General features: G+C 53.5%; 1 protein-coding gene across 1 annotated transcript in view; it reads right to left on the bottom strand.

Annotated features, from left to right (window-relative positions):
• The window catches only part of TRABD2B (TraB domain containing 2B), a 72,053-nt gene extending 60,080 nt beyond the window's left edge, over positions 1-11,973 (bottom strand). The window contains 3 exon segments of the mRNA XM_038760149.1: positions 5,557-6,075; positions 6,077-6,118; positions 11,854-11,973. Coding sequence (XP_038616077.1) covers positions 5,557-6,075; positions 6,077-6,118; positions 11,854-11,973 — 681 coding nt within the window.
• Positions 11,974-12,209: the final 236 nt, after the last annotated feature.

Genomic DNA, 12,209 nt, shown 5'->3' on the forward strand with positions numbered 1-12,209 from the left:
TCTCCCAAGTGCTCAGCGCAGTGCTCTGTGCCCAGTAAGTGTTGAATAAATACCATTGATGGATCGATTGATCAGATCTTGGCTCACCGGGCTTTCGGGTGGGGGCTATTGGTGATTGATCACTGAGTGACATTTGACCTCTGTGTGGTGTTGGATTAGATTAGACTGCGAGCCCGTTGCTGGGTAGGGATTGTCTTTATCAGGTGCCGAACTGTACTTTCCAAGCGCTTAGTACAGTGTTCTACACACAGTAAGTGCTCAATAAATACGATTGAATGAATGAATTAGGCAGGTCATTAAGACTGTGAGCCCCATGAGGGCCAGGGACCGTGTCCAAACTGATTATCTTGTATCCAGCCCAGCACTTAGAACAATGCTTGGCACATAGGAACCACTTAGCAAATACCATAATTATTATTATCTGCAGTGTCCAGCCCCGGGGCCCAAAGCCTGACTGATCATTGCCTCCCTCTTCCAGCCCAGCGCCTTTCTCTCTTCACCCCATTGCCGGGAACTCCCACCCCACTTGCCAGGGACCACCCCACCCCCAAAACTGGGAATCCCACCCCGTGGGGGACAAATCCCTGGCCAATAGGCCAGCAGTTTCGATGCCAATGCCGATCCCCACCGACAGAAGGACAGATGGACCTCTCACCCCCACCAGGTCCAGGGCCTGAGCCAGACAGACCCTGGCACAGTGCTAACAATGAGAAAAACAACTGTGGTACTTGCTAAGCTCTTACTGTGTGCCAAGCACTGCACATAGCACTCAATAACTCTGCCCACAGTAAGCTCTGAGAAGCAGTGTGGCCTAGTGGAAAAAGCCCGGGCCTGGCAGTCGAAGGATCTGGATTCCAATTTCAGCTCTGCCACTTGTCTGCTGGGTGGCCTTGGGCAAGTCGCTTCACTTCTCTGGGCCTCAGTTCCCTCGTCTGCAAAGTGGGGATTCAACACCTGTTCTTCCTCCTGCTTAGAATGTGAGCTCCGTGTGGGCTCTGAGGATCTTCCATCTTCCCCAGGGCTTAGTAGAGTGCTTGGCACATATGAGGGCTTAACAAAATAGCACAATCATTGTTAGCAGTAGTGATGTTATGCTTTTAATAATGATGATTATAATAATAAATACCATAGATTGATAGCCCATCTGATAGCATTTGTAACTGGAGCAATTTTCCCAGGGTTGCCAACTCGGGGCAAGCTGAGCCCCTCCATTTTTGTATCTCCCCACACACACTACCTCAGGTCTCCACTCCCAAGCCTTGCTGGTAAGTCATGAGAGCACCAAAGCCTAGCTCAGCATCACCACTCTCCAGCCCTTTTGTGGTGATCGTCACAATTGTGTGTTTCATTAAAATGACAAGGCCCTTCCAGGATTCGGGGCAGGTCCTGAGGGAGGGGATGGGGGAAGAGTCCCAGTTCTGGCTACAGCCCCCCATTCCCCCAAACCCAATCCCCAATCCACCCCACCAGCCACTACATCTGTTGGTGCTGGTTCTGGGTCTCTGTCCAAAGGGCAGCAACCCTGAGAAACAGCTGGCCAGCACGGGACAGTGCGGACCGCAGCCGCTACCCAGCTGTCCGCCCGCTGCGGCCTGGCCTTACAGCCTCTGGGCTGAGTCCCACCCGACCGCCTTTGCAATCTGCCCTCCCCTCTTCCCCTCCCCACAGCACTTGTACATATTTGTACATATTTATTACTCTATTTATTTTATTTGTACATATTTACTATAATTATTTTATTAATGATGTGTATGTAGCTATAACTCTATTTATTCTGACAGTATTGACACCTGTCTACTTGTTTTGTTGCCTGTCTCCCCCTTCAAGACTGTGAGCCTGTTGTTGGGTAGGGACCGTCTCTATAGGTTGCCGATTTGTACTTCCCAAGCACTTAGTACAGTGCTCTGCACACAGTAAGCACTCAATAAATACGATTGAATGAATGAATGAATTTGCGGCACCCCTGTCCACTCGCTCTTAGCGCTCAAGCCCAAGGGAGACACAGTTTGGCCTAGTGGAGAGAAGAGCAGAGTGGCCTAGTGGAGAAAGCGTAGGCTTGTGAGTCAGAATGATCAGGATTAGATTGTAATAATAATAATAACTGTGGTATTTGTTAAGCACTTACTATGTGCTTAACATAGAGAAGCAGAGAAGCAGCGTGGCTCAGTGGAAAGAGCCCGTGCTTTGGAGTCAGGGGTCATGGTTCAAATCCTGGCTCTTCCAATTGTCAGCTGTGTGACTTTGGGCAAGTCACTTAACTTCTCTGTGCCTCAGTTCCCTCATCTCTAAAATGAGGATTAAGACTGTGAGCCCCCCGTGGGACAACCTGATCTCCTTGTAAACTCCCCAGCGCTTAGAACAGTGCTTTGCACATAGTAAGTGCTTAATAAATGCCATCATTACTGTTATTATGATGTGTCAAGCACCGTACCAAACGCTGGAGTAGATACAAGCAAATTAGGTTGGACACAGTCCCTGTCCCACGTGGGGCTCACAGTTTCAATCCCCATTTTACAGATGAGGTAACTGAGGCCCAGAGAAGTGAAGTGACTTGCTCAAGGTCACACAGCGGACAAGTGGAGGAGCCGGAATTTGAACCCATGACCTTCTGACTCCCACGCCTGGGTTCCATCCACTACACCATGCTGCTTCTCTACTCCAGCGCTTAAGCACCTGGCAAACAGTAAACACTTAATAAATGCCATTAAAAAACGAGAGTAAGCGAGAACACAAGGGGTAGGGATGAGAGAACGTGAATGGTACTGAGCAATCCATGGACCATGCAGAACGGTGGCTCGCGGTGGGCAGGCCAGGTGGCCCTGGGGGACCAGCGGCTGGACAGGCCAGGGGTTGGGGTCCCACTGCCCATCCCCCTGCCTCTCCCCCGGCCCCTCCCTGTTGGCCCCGACTCCTCCGACCCCCCAACAGGAGCTGCGGGGTTTAGACGGGAGTGAAGTCGAAGTAAAGTGGGAAGGGCGCAGTTTTCCACACCGGGGCCCAAGGTCCCACGGCCTCCCCAGCCTCTACGTTGGCCGGCCTCCACAGACGAGCCGGGACCTTGGCCCTCGGAAGTGGCAGGACTGAAACCCAAGGGAATGTGGTCTCTGTGGTCTCCTGGAGTCTGGCCCATGGAGTCCGTCCCTCCCCAACCCTGGCCCCGGCCCCGGCCTCTGGCCCAAAGCCCCAGCCCCAGAATGCCCAGGCCTTCCCAAGAAAAAAGGCTCTATTTTAGGATCCCCTCCTCCCGTCCCCCCTCCAAAAATATTTTGCAACAACAGAAACGCTAAAACCAAGTAAAAGTCAAAAGATCTAATGCCCTTAGCAGATATTTTGGGACAATAATGTATCACAGATGTGCACATCAAACTGCACACACACACCCTCTCTCTCTCTCTCTCACACACACACACACACACTCACACCCTTTCACAGACCAGGCTGCCGAACCTGTGACTTTCATTTCTGGTCGGTTTCCTCCCCACACACACCATTAGCACAACAACAGCGGGGGAGGAGGGACTGCTTGTCCCTCATCATGGGGTGGGGCGGGGGGTGTCCCTCAGCGAGAGCTTGGTTGGGTGGGATCCCAGCCCCTCTGGGAGCCCCGGGAGAGGGTCTCCAAGCGGGATGGGAGGAAGGCGGCAGGAACCATCCACTGTAAGGAAATAGGCCCCTCCCTCTACCAGCCATGACCCTGCAATGTTAAAGCCTTGGGGGCTCGGTCCCAGAGGTCCTGGCTACAGCCCAGAGCTCAGGGGGCAACAGATTGGCAAACTGGGAAGGTCCACTAGCCCAGGGAGACCCACTCGTCTGCCCGGATGCACAAGCTTGGGGAGGTGGCAGAACGACAGCCCCGAGGGTCTGAATCTGCTTCGATGGCACCCGGGGTTGAGGGGGAGGCAAGGCCTGGCCTCAGAGCAGCAAACCCCCCCTCCCCACCCCCACCAACTAGGGACCAGAGGTCAAGCGAGGAAAAGGGGGTCACCCAGCCCTTGGCCGCAGCTCCCAGAGCCTTGGAAGGGAGTGGACACAGGTCCTGCCCACTGCCCTCTAGACCGACAGGATGAGGTGACCAGAGGACGACACATGTCATTTCCCGCCTCAGATGCCGCATCGGCCTCCTCACTGACCTCCCTGCCTTCAGCCTCTCCCCTCTCCAGTCCATATTTCACTCTGCCACTGGGATCATTTTCTATAAAAGGCGCTCAGTCCACATCTCCCCACTCCTCAAAAGCCTCGGTGGCTGCCCATCCACTTCCACGTCAAACAGAAACTCCTCACCGTCGGTTGTCTCCTCCTACCTTACCTTGACACTCTCCTGTACAGCCCAACCTACACACTTCACTCCTACACCAACCTACTCACTGTCCCTCCATCTCGTCTACCTCGCCGCCAACCCCTCTCCCACAGATTCCCTCTGGCCTGGAATTCCCTCCCCCTTCACCTGGCAGACCACTGCTCTCCCCACCTTCAAAGCCCACCTAAAAATCACATCTCCTCCGAGGCCTTCTCTGTTTCCTCTTCATCTCTTGCGTGCTTGGACTGTCCCCCCTGAGCACTTTGGGGCTCACCCACCCCCGGCACCACGGCATTTCTGTCCACCTCCTTACACTCTGCTCTTTCCCCTCTCTGAGACTGATTTTAATATCTGTCTTCCCCTCTAGCCTGTAAGCTCCTTGTGGGCAGGGATCGTGTCCACCGACTCTGTTGCACTGAACTCTCCCAAGTGCTCAGTACAGTGCTCTAAACACAGTAAGCATTCAATAAATAGCCCCGATGGATTAATTATCTCTTTGCTGTGGCTGGCATTTTGCTGTCTGCTCCAACAGGCCTTCGCTCCGTTGAGGGCCAAGGCAGCAGCAGGTCCGGGGGAGAACGGCAGCCCGGCCCTGACAGAAACCCCCTCCTCATTTCGCTTCTAGGTCTAGGGGGAGTGGTATCACTTCACTTCTCTGAGCCTCAGTTTCCTTATCTGTCACACGGGGATTGAATAACGGTCCTCCCTCTCCCTTAGTCAGTCAATCGTATTTACTGAGCGCTTACTGTAAATACGATCGACTGATGGCAGATGAGCCCTTACTGTGTGTGCAGAGCACTGTACTAAGCGCTTGGGGGAGTACAATATAATAGACACATTCCCTACCCACAACGAGTTTACAGTCTAGAGAGGACTGTCAATCCCGTGTGGGGCAGGGACTGTGTCCGACTTCATTATCTTGCCTCTATGCCAACGCTTCACGTAGTGCTCGGTATGTGGTATGTACTTAAATAGGACAGTGATGAGGATTATTATTGCATACCCCGAGCCCAGTTCGTTATCAGCAGATGCTCAGGGGAAACTCTCTGCCGTTCTTACCGCCCGCCCCAGCCCGGGCGAGGCCTAGGGACAATATCCCCCTGCTTAGGGGGTGTCTAATGCTGCCCTGAGGATGGCCATTAGCGGATCTAGGGGTAGCTTTCCCCAGCCTGGGGGGATTCTGCCCCTGTGAGCAGACTCAGTGGGCCTAGAGGCCCCGTCCCCCCCCCCCCCGGTCACCCCTCCGCGGCCGGCCCCACCTGGGAGATGTTGAGGCCGTTGAGCGGGAGGCACTGCTCTTCCACCCTCTCCACCGCCCCGGTCCGCTTCTTCAGGCGTTCGGCCTCCTGGGCCAGGAACAGGTCCAGTACGGGCACCCCCCGGGACCGCACGTCCGCCTCCGTCAGCGAGTTGACCATGAGCATGACCCACACGGGCCTCTTGCGCTCCCAGTTGCCGGCAATGGCGTTGAAGAGGTAGTCGGGGTAGAGGCCGCGGCCCCGCTGGTCCGGGGTGACCCAGGCGGGCATCATGAACCGGACGTAGTCCAGGTGGCGTTTGAGGCGGTGGTAGAGCTCGCGGGGCAGCAGGCCCTGCAGGTTCTCCCCGGGCGGCAGCAGCTGGCAGCTGGCCAGGGCCGAGATGGTGAACGGGTCCGTGAGGTCCAGCTCGAAGTAGACGCGGGCGCTGGCCGCGAAGGCCGCCTTGGAGTTGTCCGGGATGAAGTCCCAGACGCGGGTGTAGGGCACGTGGATGGTCCCAAACAGGTAAGCGGGGGGGGTCCCGGCGGACGGTCCAGAGGAAAGAGTTCAGGTCGTCCTGCTGTGGGGACAGGGAGGGGTGAAGGAGGGAGGGGAGCGGTGAGAGGCGAGAAATAGCGGAGGCGGAAGGGGGACTCGGGGGGAGAACCTGACCCAAGTTGTCTAACGTCTCTGGGCCTCCATTTCCCCATCTGGAGAGCGGGGTTCACATCCCCCAGACTCTTCTCCCCTACTGGGAATCCCGAGGGGAACGAGGTCTGTATCCCATCAGATCATCCCACATCCGCCCCGGCCCCAAGCACAGTGCTCAGCCCAGAGTGAGCGCTGAGCCGACACTGTCATTTTTACTGGCTCCTGGGAAATGGCTAGTCCCGGTGGAAAGAGCCCGGGGCTGGGAGCCAAGAGACCAGCAGCGTGAGAAGCATCGTGGCGTATTGGAAAGGAGCACAGGCTTAGGAGTCAGAGGACGTGGGTTCTAATCCCAGCTCTGCCACTTGTCTGCTGCGTGACCTTGGGCAAGCCATTTAACTCCTCTGTGCCTCAGTTACCACATCTGTAAAATAGGGGTGAAGCCCGTGAGCCCCACGTGGGACAACCCAATTACCTTATATCCATTCATTCATTCAATCACATTTACAGAGCCCTTACTGTGTGCAGAGCATTCATACGATCATTCAGTTGCATTTATTGAGCACTTACTGTGTGCAGAGCACTGTCCTAAGTGCTCAGAAAGTACACTAGAGCAACAAAAGTCAATACAGCATCTACCAGTGCTTAAAACAGTGCTTGGCACCTAGTAAGTGCTTAACAAATGCTATAATAATGATAATTATTATGATTCCCCCTCCCTGGGCATCACAGAATCCTCACCTACGCACATCTGGATGAGGACACGGATTGTCTCTCCTTATTGCTGTATTGTACCTTCCAAGCGTTTAATCCAGTGCTGTGCACACAGTGTAAGCGCTCTCTCTATATTGCTGAATGGTACTTTCCAAGCGCTTAGACCAGTGCTGCGCACACAGTAAGCGCTATTGCTGAATTGTACTTTCCAAGCGCTTAGTCTAGTGCTGTGCACACAGTAAGTGCTCTCTTGCTGAATGGTACTTTCCAAGCGTTTAGTCCAGTCCTGTGCACACAGTATAAGCACTCTCTCTTTATTGCTGAATGGTACTTTCCAAGCGCTTAGTCTGGTGCTGTGCACACAGCATAAGTGCTCTCTATTGCTGAACTGTACTTTCCAAGCGCTTAATCCAGTGCTGTGCACACAGTATAAGCACTCTCTATTGCTGTACTCTACCTTCCAAGCATTAAATCTAGTGCTCTGCAAACAGTATAAGCACTCTATTGCTGAATTGTACTTTCCAAGCGCTTAGTCCAGTGCTGCGCACACAGCAAGCGCTCTCTCTTTATTGCTGAATTGTACTTTCCAAGTGTTTAGTCCAGTGCTGCGCACACAGTAAGCACTGTATTGCTGAAAGGTACTTTCCAAGCATTTAGTACAGTGCTGAGCAGACAGTATAAGCACTCTCTATTACTGAATGGTACTTTCCAAGTATTTAGCCCAGTGCTGTGCACACCGTATAAGCGCTCTTACTGAATGGTACTTTCCAAGTATTTACCCAGTGCTGTGCACACAGTATAAGTGCTATTGCTGAATTGTACTTTCCAAGCGTTTAGTCCAGTGCTGCACACACAACATAAGCGCTCCCTATTACTGAGCGGTACTTTCCCAGCGTTTAGTCCAGTGCTGTGCACACAGCAGAAGCGCTCCCTATTGCTGAATGGTACTTTCCAAGCGTTTAGTCCAGTGCTGTGCACACAGCAGAAGCGCTCCCTATTGCTGAATGGTACTTTCCAAGCGTTTAGTCCAGTGCTGTGCACACAGTAGAAGCTCTCTATTGCTGAACTGTACTTTCCAAGTGTTTAGTCCAGTGCTGCACGCACAGTTTAAGAGCTCTCTATTACTGAACGGTACTTTCCAAGCGTTTAGTCCAGTGCTGCGTGCACAGCAGAAGCGCTCCCTATTGCCGAATGGTACTTTCCAAGCGTTTAGTCCAGTGCTGCGCACACAGTAGAAGCGCTCTCTATTACTGAACGGTACTTTCCAAGTGTTTAGTCCAGTGCTGCGCACACAGTAGAAGCTCTCTATTGCTGAATTGTACTTTCCAAGCGTTTAGTCCAGTGCTGTGCACACAGTAGAAGCTCTCTATTGCTGAACTGTACTTTCCAAGTGTTTAGTCCAGTGCTGCACGCACAGTTTAAGAGCTCTCTATTACTGAACGGTACTTTCCAAGCGTTTAGTCCAGTGCTGCGTGCACAGCAGAAGCGCTCCCTATTGCCGAATGGTACTTTCCAAGCGTTTAGTCCAGTGCTGCGCACACAGTAGAAGCGCTCTCTATTACTGAACGGTACTTTCCAAGTGTTTAGTCCAGTGCTGCGCACACAGTAGAAGCTCTCTATTGCTGAATTGTACTTTCCAAGCGTTTAGTCCAGTGCTGCGGGCACAGCAGAAGCGCTCCCTATTGCTGAACAGTACTTTCCAAGTGTTTAGTCCAGTGCTGCGCACACAGTAGAAGCGCTCTCTATTACTGAACGGTACTTTCCAAGTGTTTAGTCCAGTGCTGCGCACACAGTAGAAGCTCTCTATTGCTGAATTGCATTTTCCAAATGTTTAGTCCAGTGCTGCGTACACAGCATAAGCGCTCCCTATTGCTTAACGGTACTTTCCAAGCGTTTAGTCCAGTGCCGCGCACACAGTAGAAGCGCTCTCTATTACTGAATGGTACTTTCCAAGTGTTTAGTTCAGTGCTGCGCACACAGTAGAAGCTCTCTCTCTGTTGCTGAATTGTACTTTCCAAGTGCTTAGTCCAGTGCTGCGCACACAGTAGAAGCACTCTCTATTACTGAATGGTACTTTCCAAGTGTTTAGTCCAGTGCTGTGCACACAGTAGAAGCGCCATCACTGAACGGTACTTTCCAAGCGTTTAGTCCAGTGCCGCGCACACAGCAGAAGCGCTCTGTATCACTGAACGGTACTTTCCAAGCGCTTAGTCCAGTGCTGCGCACACAGTAGAAGCTCTCTCTCTGTTGCTGAACTGTATTTTCCAAGCGCTCTCTATCACCGAACGGTACTTTCCAAGCGTTTAGTCCAGTGCTGCGCACACATTAGAAGCGCTATTACTGAACGGTACTTTCCAAATGTTTAGTCCAGTGCCGCGCACACAGTAGAAGCGCTATCACTGAACGGTACTTTCCAAGCGTCTAGTCCAGTGCCGCGCACACAGTAGAAGCCCTCTCTCTGTTGCTGAACTGTACTTTCCAAGCGCTCTCTATCACCGAACAGCACTTTCCAAGCGTTTAGTCCAGTGTTGCGCGCACAGTAGAAGCGCTCCCTATCACTGAACGGTACTCTCCAAGCGTTTAGTCCAGTGCCGCGCACACAGTAGAAGCCCTCTCTCTGTTGCTGAACTGTACTTTCCAAGCGCTCTCTATCACCGAACTGCACTTTCCAAGCGTTTAGTCCAGTGTTGCGCGCACAGTAGAAGCGCTCCCTATCACTGAACGGTACTCTCCAAGCGTTTAGTCCAGTGCCGCGCACCCAGCTGAAGCTCTCTCTCTCTGTTGCTGAACTGCACTTTCCAAGCGTTTAGTCCAGTGCTGCGCACACAGTAAAAGCGCTATTACTGAACGGTACTTTCCAAATGTTTAGTCCAGTGCCGCGCACACAGTAGAAGCGCCATCACTGAACGGTACTTTCCAAGCGTTTAGTCCAGTGCCGCGCACACAGCATAAGCGCTCTCTATCACTGAACGGTACTTTCCAAGCGCTTAGTCCAGTGCCGCGCACACAGTAGAAGCCCTCTCTCTGTTGCTGAACTGTACTTTCCAAGCGCTCTCTATCACCGAACGGTACTTTCCAAGCGTTTAGTCCAGTGTTGCGCGCACAGTAGAAGCACTCCCTATCACTGAACGGTACTCTCCAAGCGTTTAGTCCAGTGCCGCGCACACAGTAGAAGCGCTATCACTGAACGGTACTTTCCAAGCGTCTAGTCCAGTGCCGCGCACACAGTAGAAGCCCTCTCTCTGTTGCTGAACTGTACTTTCCAAGGGCTCTCTATCACTGAACGGTACTTTCCAAGCGCTTAGTCCAGTGCTGCGCACACATTAGAAGCGCTATTACTGAACGGTACTTTCCAAATGTTTAGTCCAGTGCCGCGCACACAGTAGAAGCGCTATTACTGAACGGTACTTTCCAAGCGTCTAGTCCAGTGCCGCGCACACAGTAGAAGCGCTATTACTGAACGGTACTTTCCAAGCGTCTAGTCCAGTGCCGCGCACACAGCATAAGCGCTCTCTATCACTGAACGGTACTTTCCAAGCGCTTAGTCCAGTGCTGCGCACACAGTAGAAGCCCTCTCTCTGTTGCTGAACTGTACTTTCCAAGCGCTCTCTATCACGGAACGGTACTTTCCAAGCGTTTAGTCCAGTGTTGCGCGCATAGTAGAAGCGCTCCCTATTACTGAACGGTACTCTCCAAGTGTTTAGTCCAGTGCCGCGCACACCGTAGAAGCGCTATTACTGAACGGTACTTTCCAAGCGTTTAGTCCAGTGCTGCGCACACAGTAGAAGCGCTATTACTGAACGGTACTCTCCAAGCGTTTAGTCCAGTGCCGCGCACACAGTAGAAGCTCTCTCTCTGTTGCTGAACTGTACTTTCCAAGCGTTTAGTCCAGTGCCGCGCACACAGCATAAGCGCTCTCTATCACTGAACGGCACTTTCCAAGCATTTAGCCCAGTGCCGCGCACCCAGCAGAAGCCCTCTCTCTGTTGCTGAACTGTACTTTCCAAGCACTCTCTATCACTGAACGGTACTTTCCAAGCGTTTAGTCCAGTGCCGCGCACACAGCAGAAGCTCTCTCTCTGTTGCTGAACTGTACTTTCCGAGCGTTTAGTCCAGTGCCGCGCACACGGCAGAAGCGCTCTCTCTGTTGCTGAACTGTATTTCAATCAATCATATTTACTGAGCGCTTGCTGTGTGCAGGGCACTGGACTAAGCGCTTGGGAAGTCCAAGTGGGCAACATCTAGAGACGGTCCCTACCCAACAGTGGGCGTTTAGTCCAGCGCTGCGCACACAGTAGAAGCTCTCTCTCTGTTGCTGAACTGCACTTTCCAAGCGTTTAGTCCAGTGTTGCACGCACAGTAGAAGCGCTCCCTATTACTGAACGGTACTTTCCAAGTGTTTAGTCCAGTGCTGCGCACACAGTAGAAGCTCTCTCTCTGTTGCTGAACTGTACTTTCCAAGCGCTCTCTATCACTGAACGGTACTTTCCGAGCGTTTAGTCCAGTGTTGCGCGCACAGTAGAAGCGCTCCCTATTACTGAACGGTACTCTCCAAGCGTTTAGTCCAGTGCCGCGCACACAGTAGAAGCGCTATCACTGAACGGTACTTTCCAAGCGTTTTGTCCAGTGCCGCGCACACAGCAGAAGCTCTCTCTCTGTTGCTGAATTGTACTTTCTAAGCGTTTAGTCCAGTGCCGCGCACGCAGTAGAAGCCCTCTCTCTGTTGCTGAACTGTACTTTCCAAGCGCTCTCTATCACCGAACTGCACTTTCCAAGCGTTTAGTCCAGTGTTGCGCGCACAGTAGAAGCGCTCCCTATCACTGAACGGTACTCTCCAAGCGTTTAGTCCAGTGCCGCGCACACGGTATAACGCCCCGTGCATCCGAAGGAAGGGATGATGACTGGGATACCCCCCCCCCCCCCGGGGTCCCCCGGGGTCCCCCGAGGTCTCACCGATCCCGGCATCCGGCAGGGAGCCCCCGGCACGGGGGTGTCGGGGGTCCGGGCCAGGGCGCAGTGCAGGGCGACGGCTCCGAGCAGGGCGGCCCCCACCAGCCCCGACAAGGGCGGCATCCTCACCCTCCCGGGGGTCCCCCCCCCCCCGTTTAAAGGGGCGGGCGGGGAGGGCCGGCGCGGTCCAGCCGCCGCCCGGGATCCGCCATCTCCCGCCCAACGGGGCCGGGACGAGGAGGGAAGCGGGAGCAGGAGGAGGAGGACGGGAAGCCGGGATCCCCGCGGGGTTCAGCGGGAGAGAGGAGCCGGGAGGCGGTGCCCGATGAGATGCATGTCAGCGTGTCAGCGCGGCGCCG

The sequence above is a fragment of the Tachyglossus aculeatus genome, chromosome 18 (genome assembly GCF_015852505.1).
Source record: "Tachyglossus aculeatus isolate mTacAcu1 chromosome 18, mTacAcu1.pri, whole genome shotgun sequence".
Lineage (NCBI taxonomy): Eukaryota > Metazoa > Chordata > Mammalia > Monotremata > Tachyglossidae > Tachyglossus > Tachyglossus aculeatus.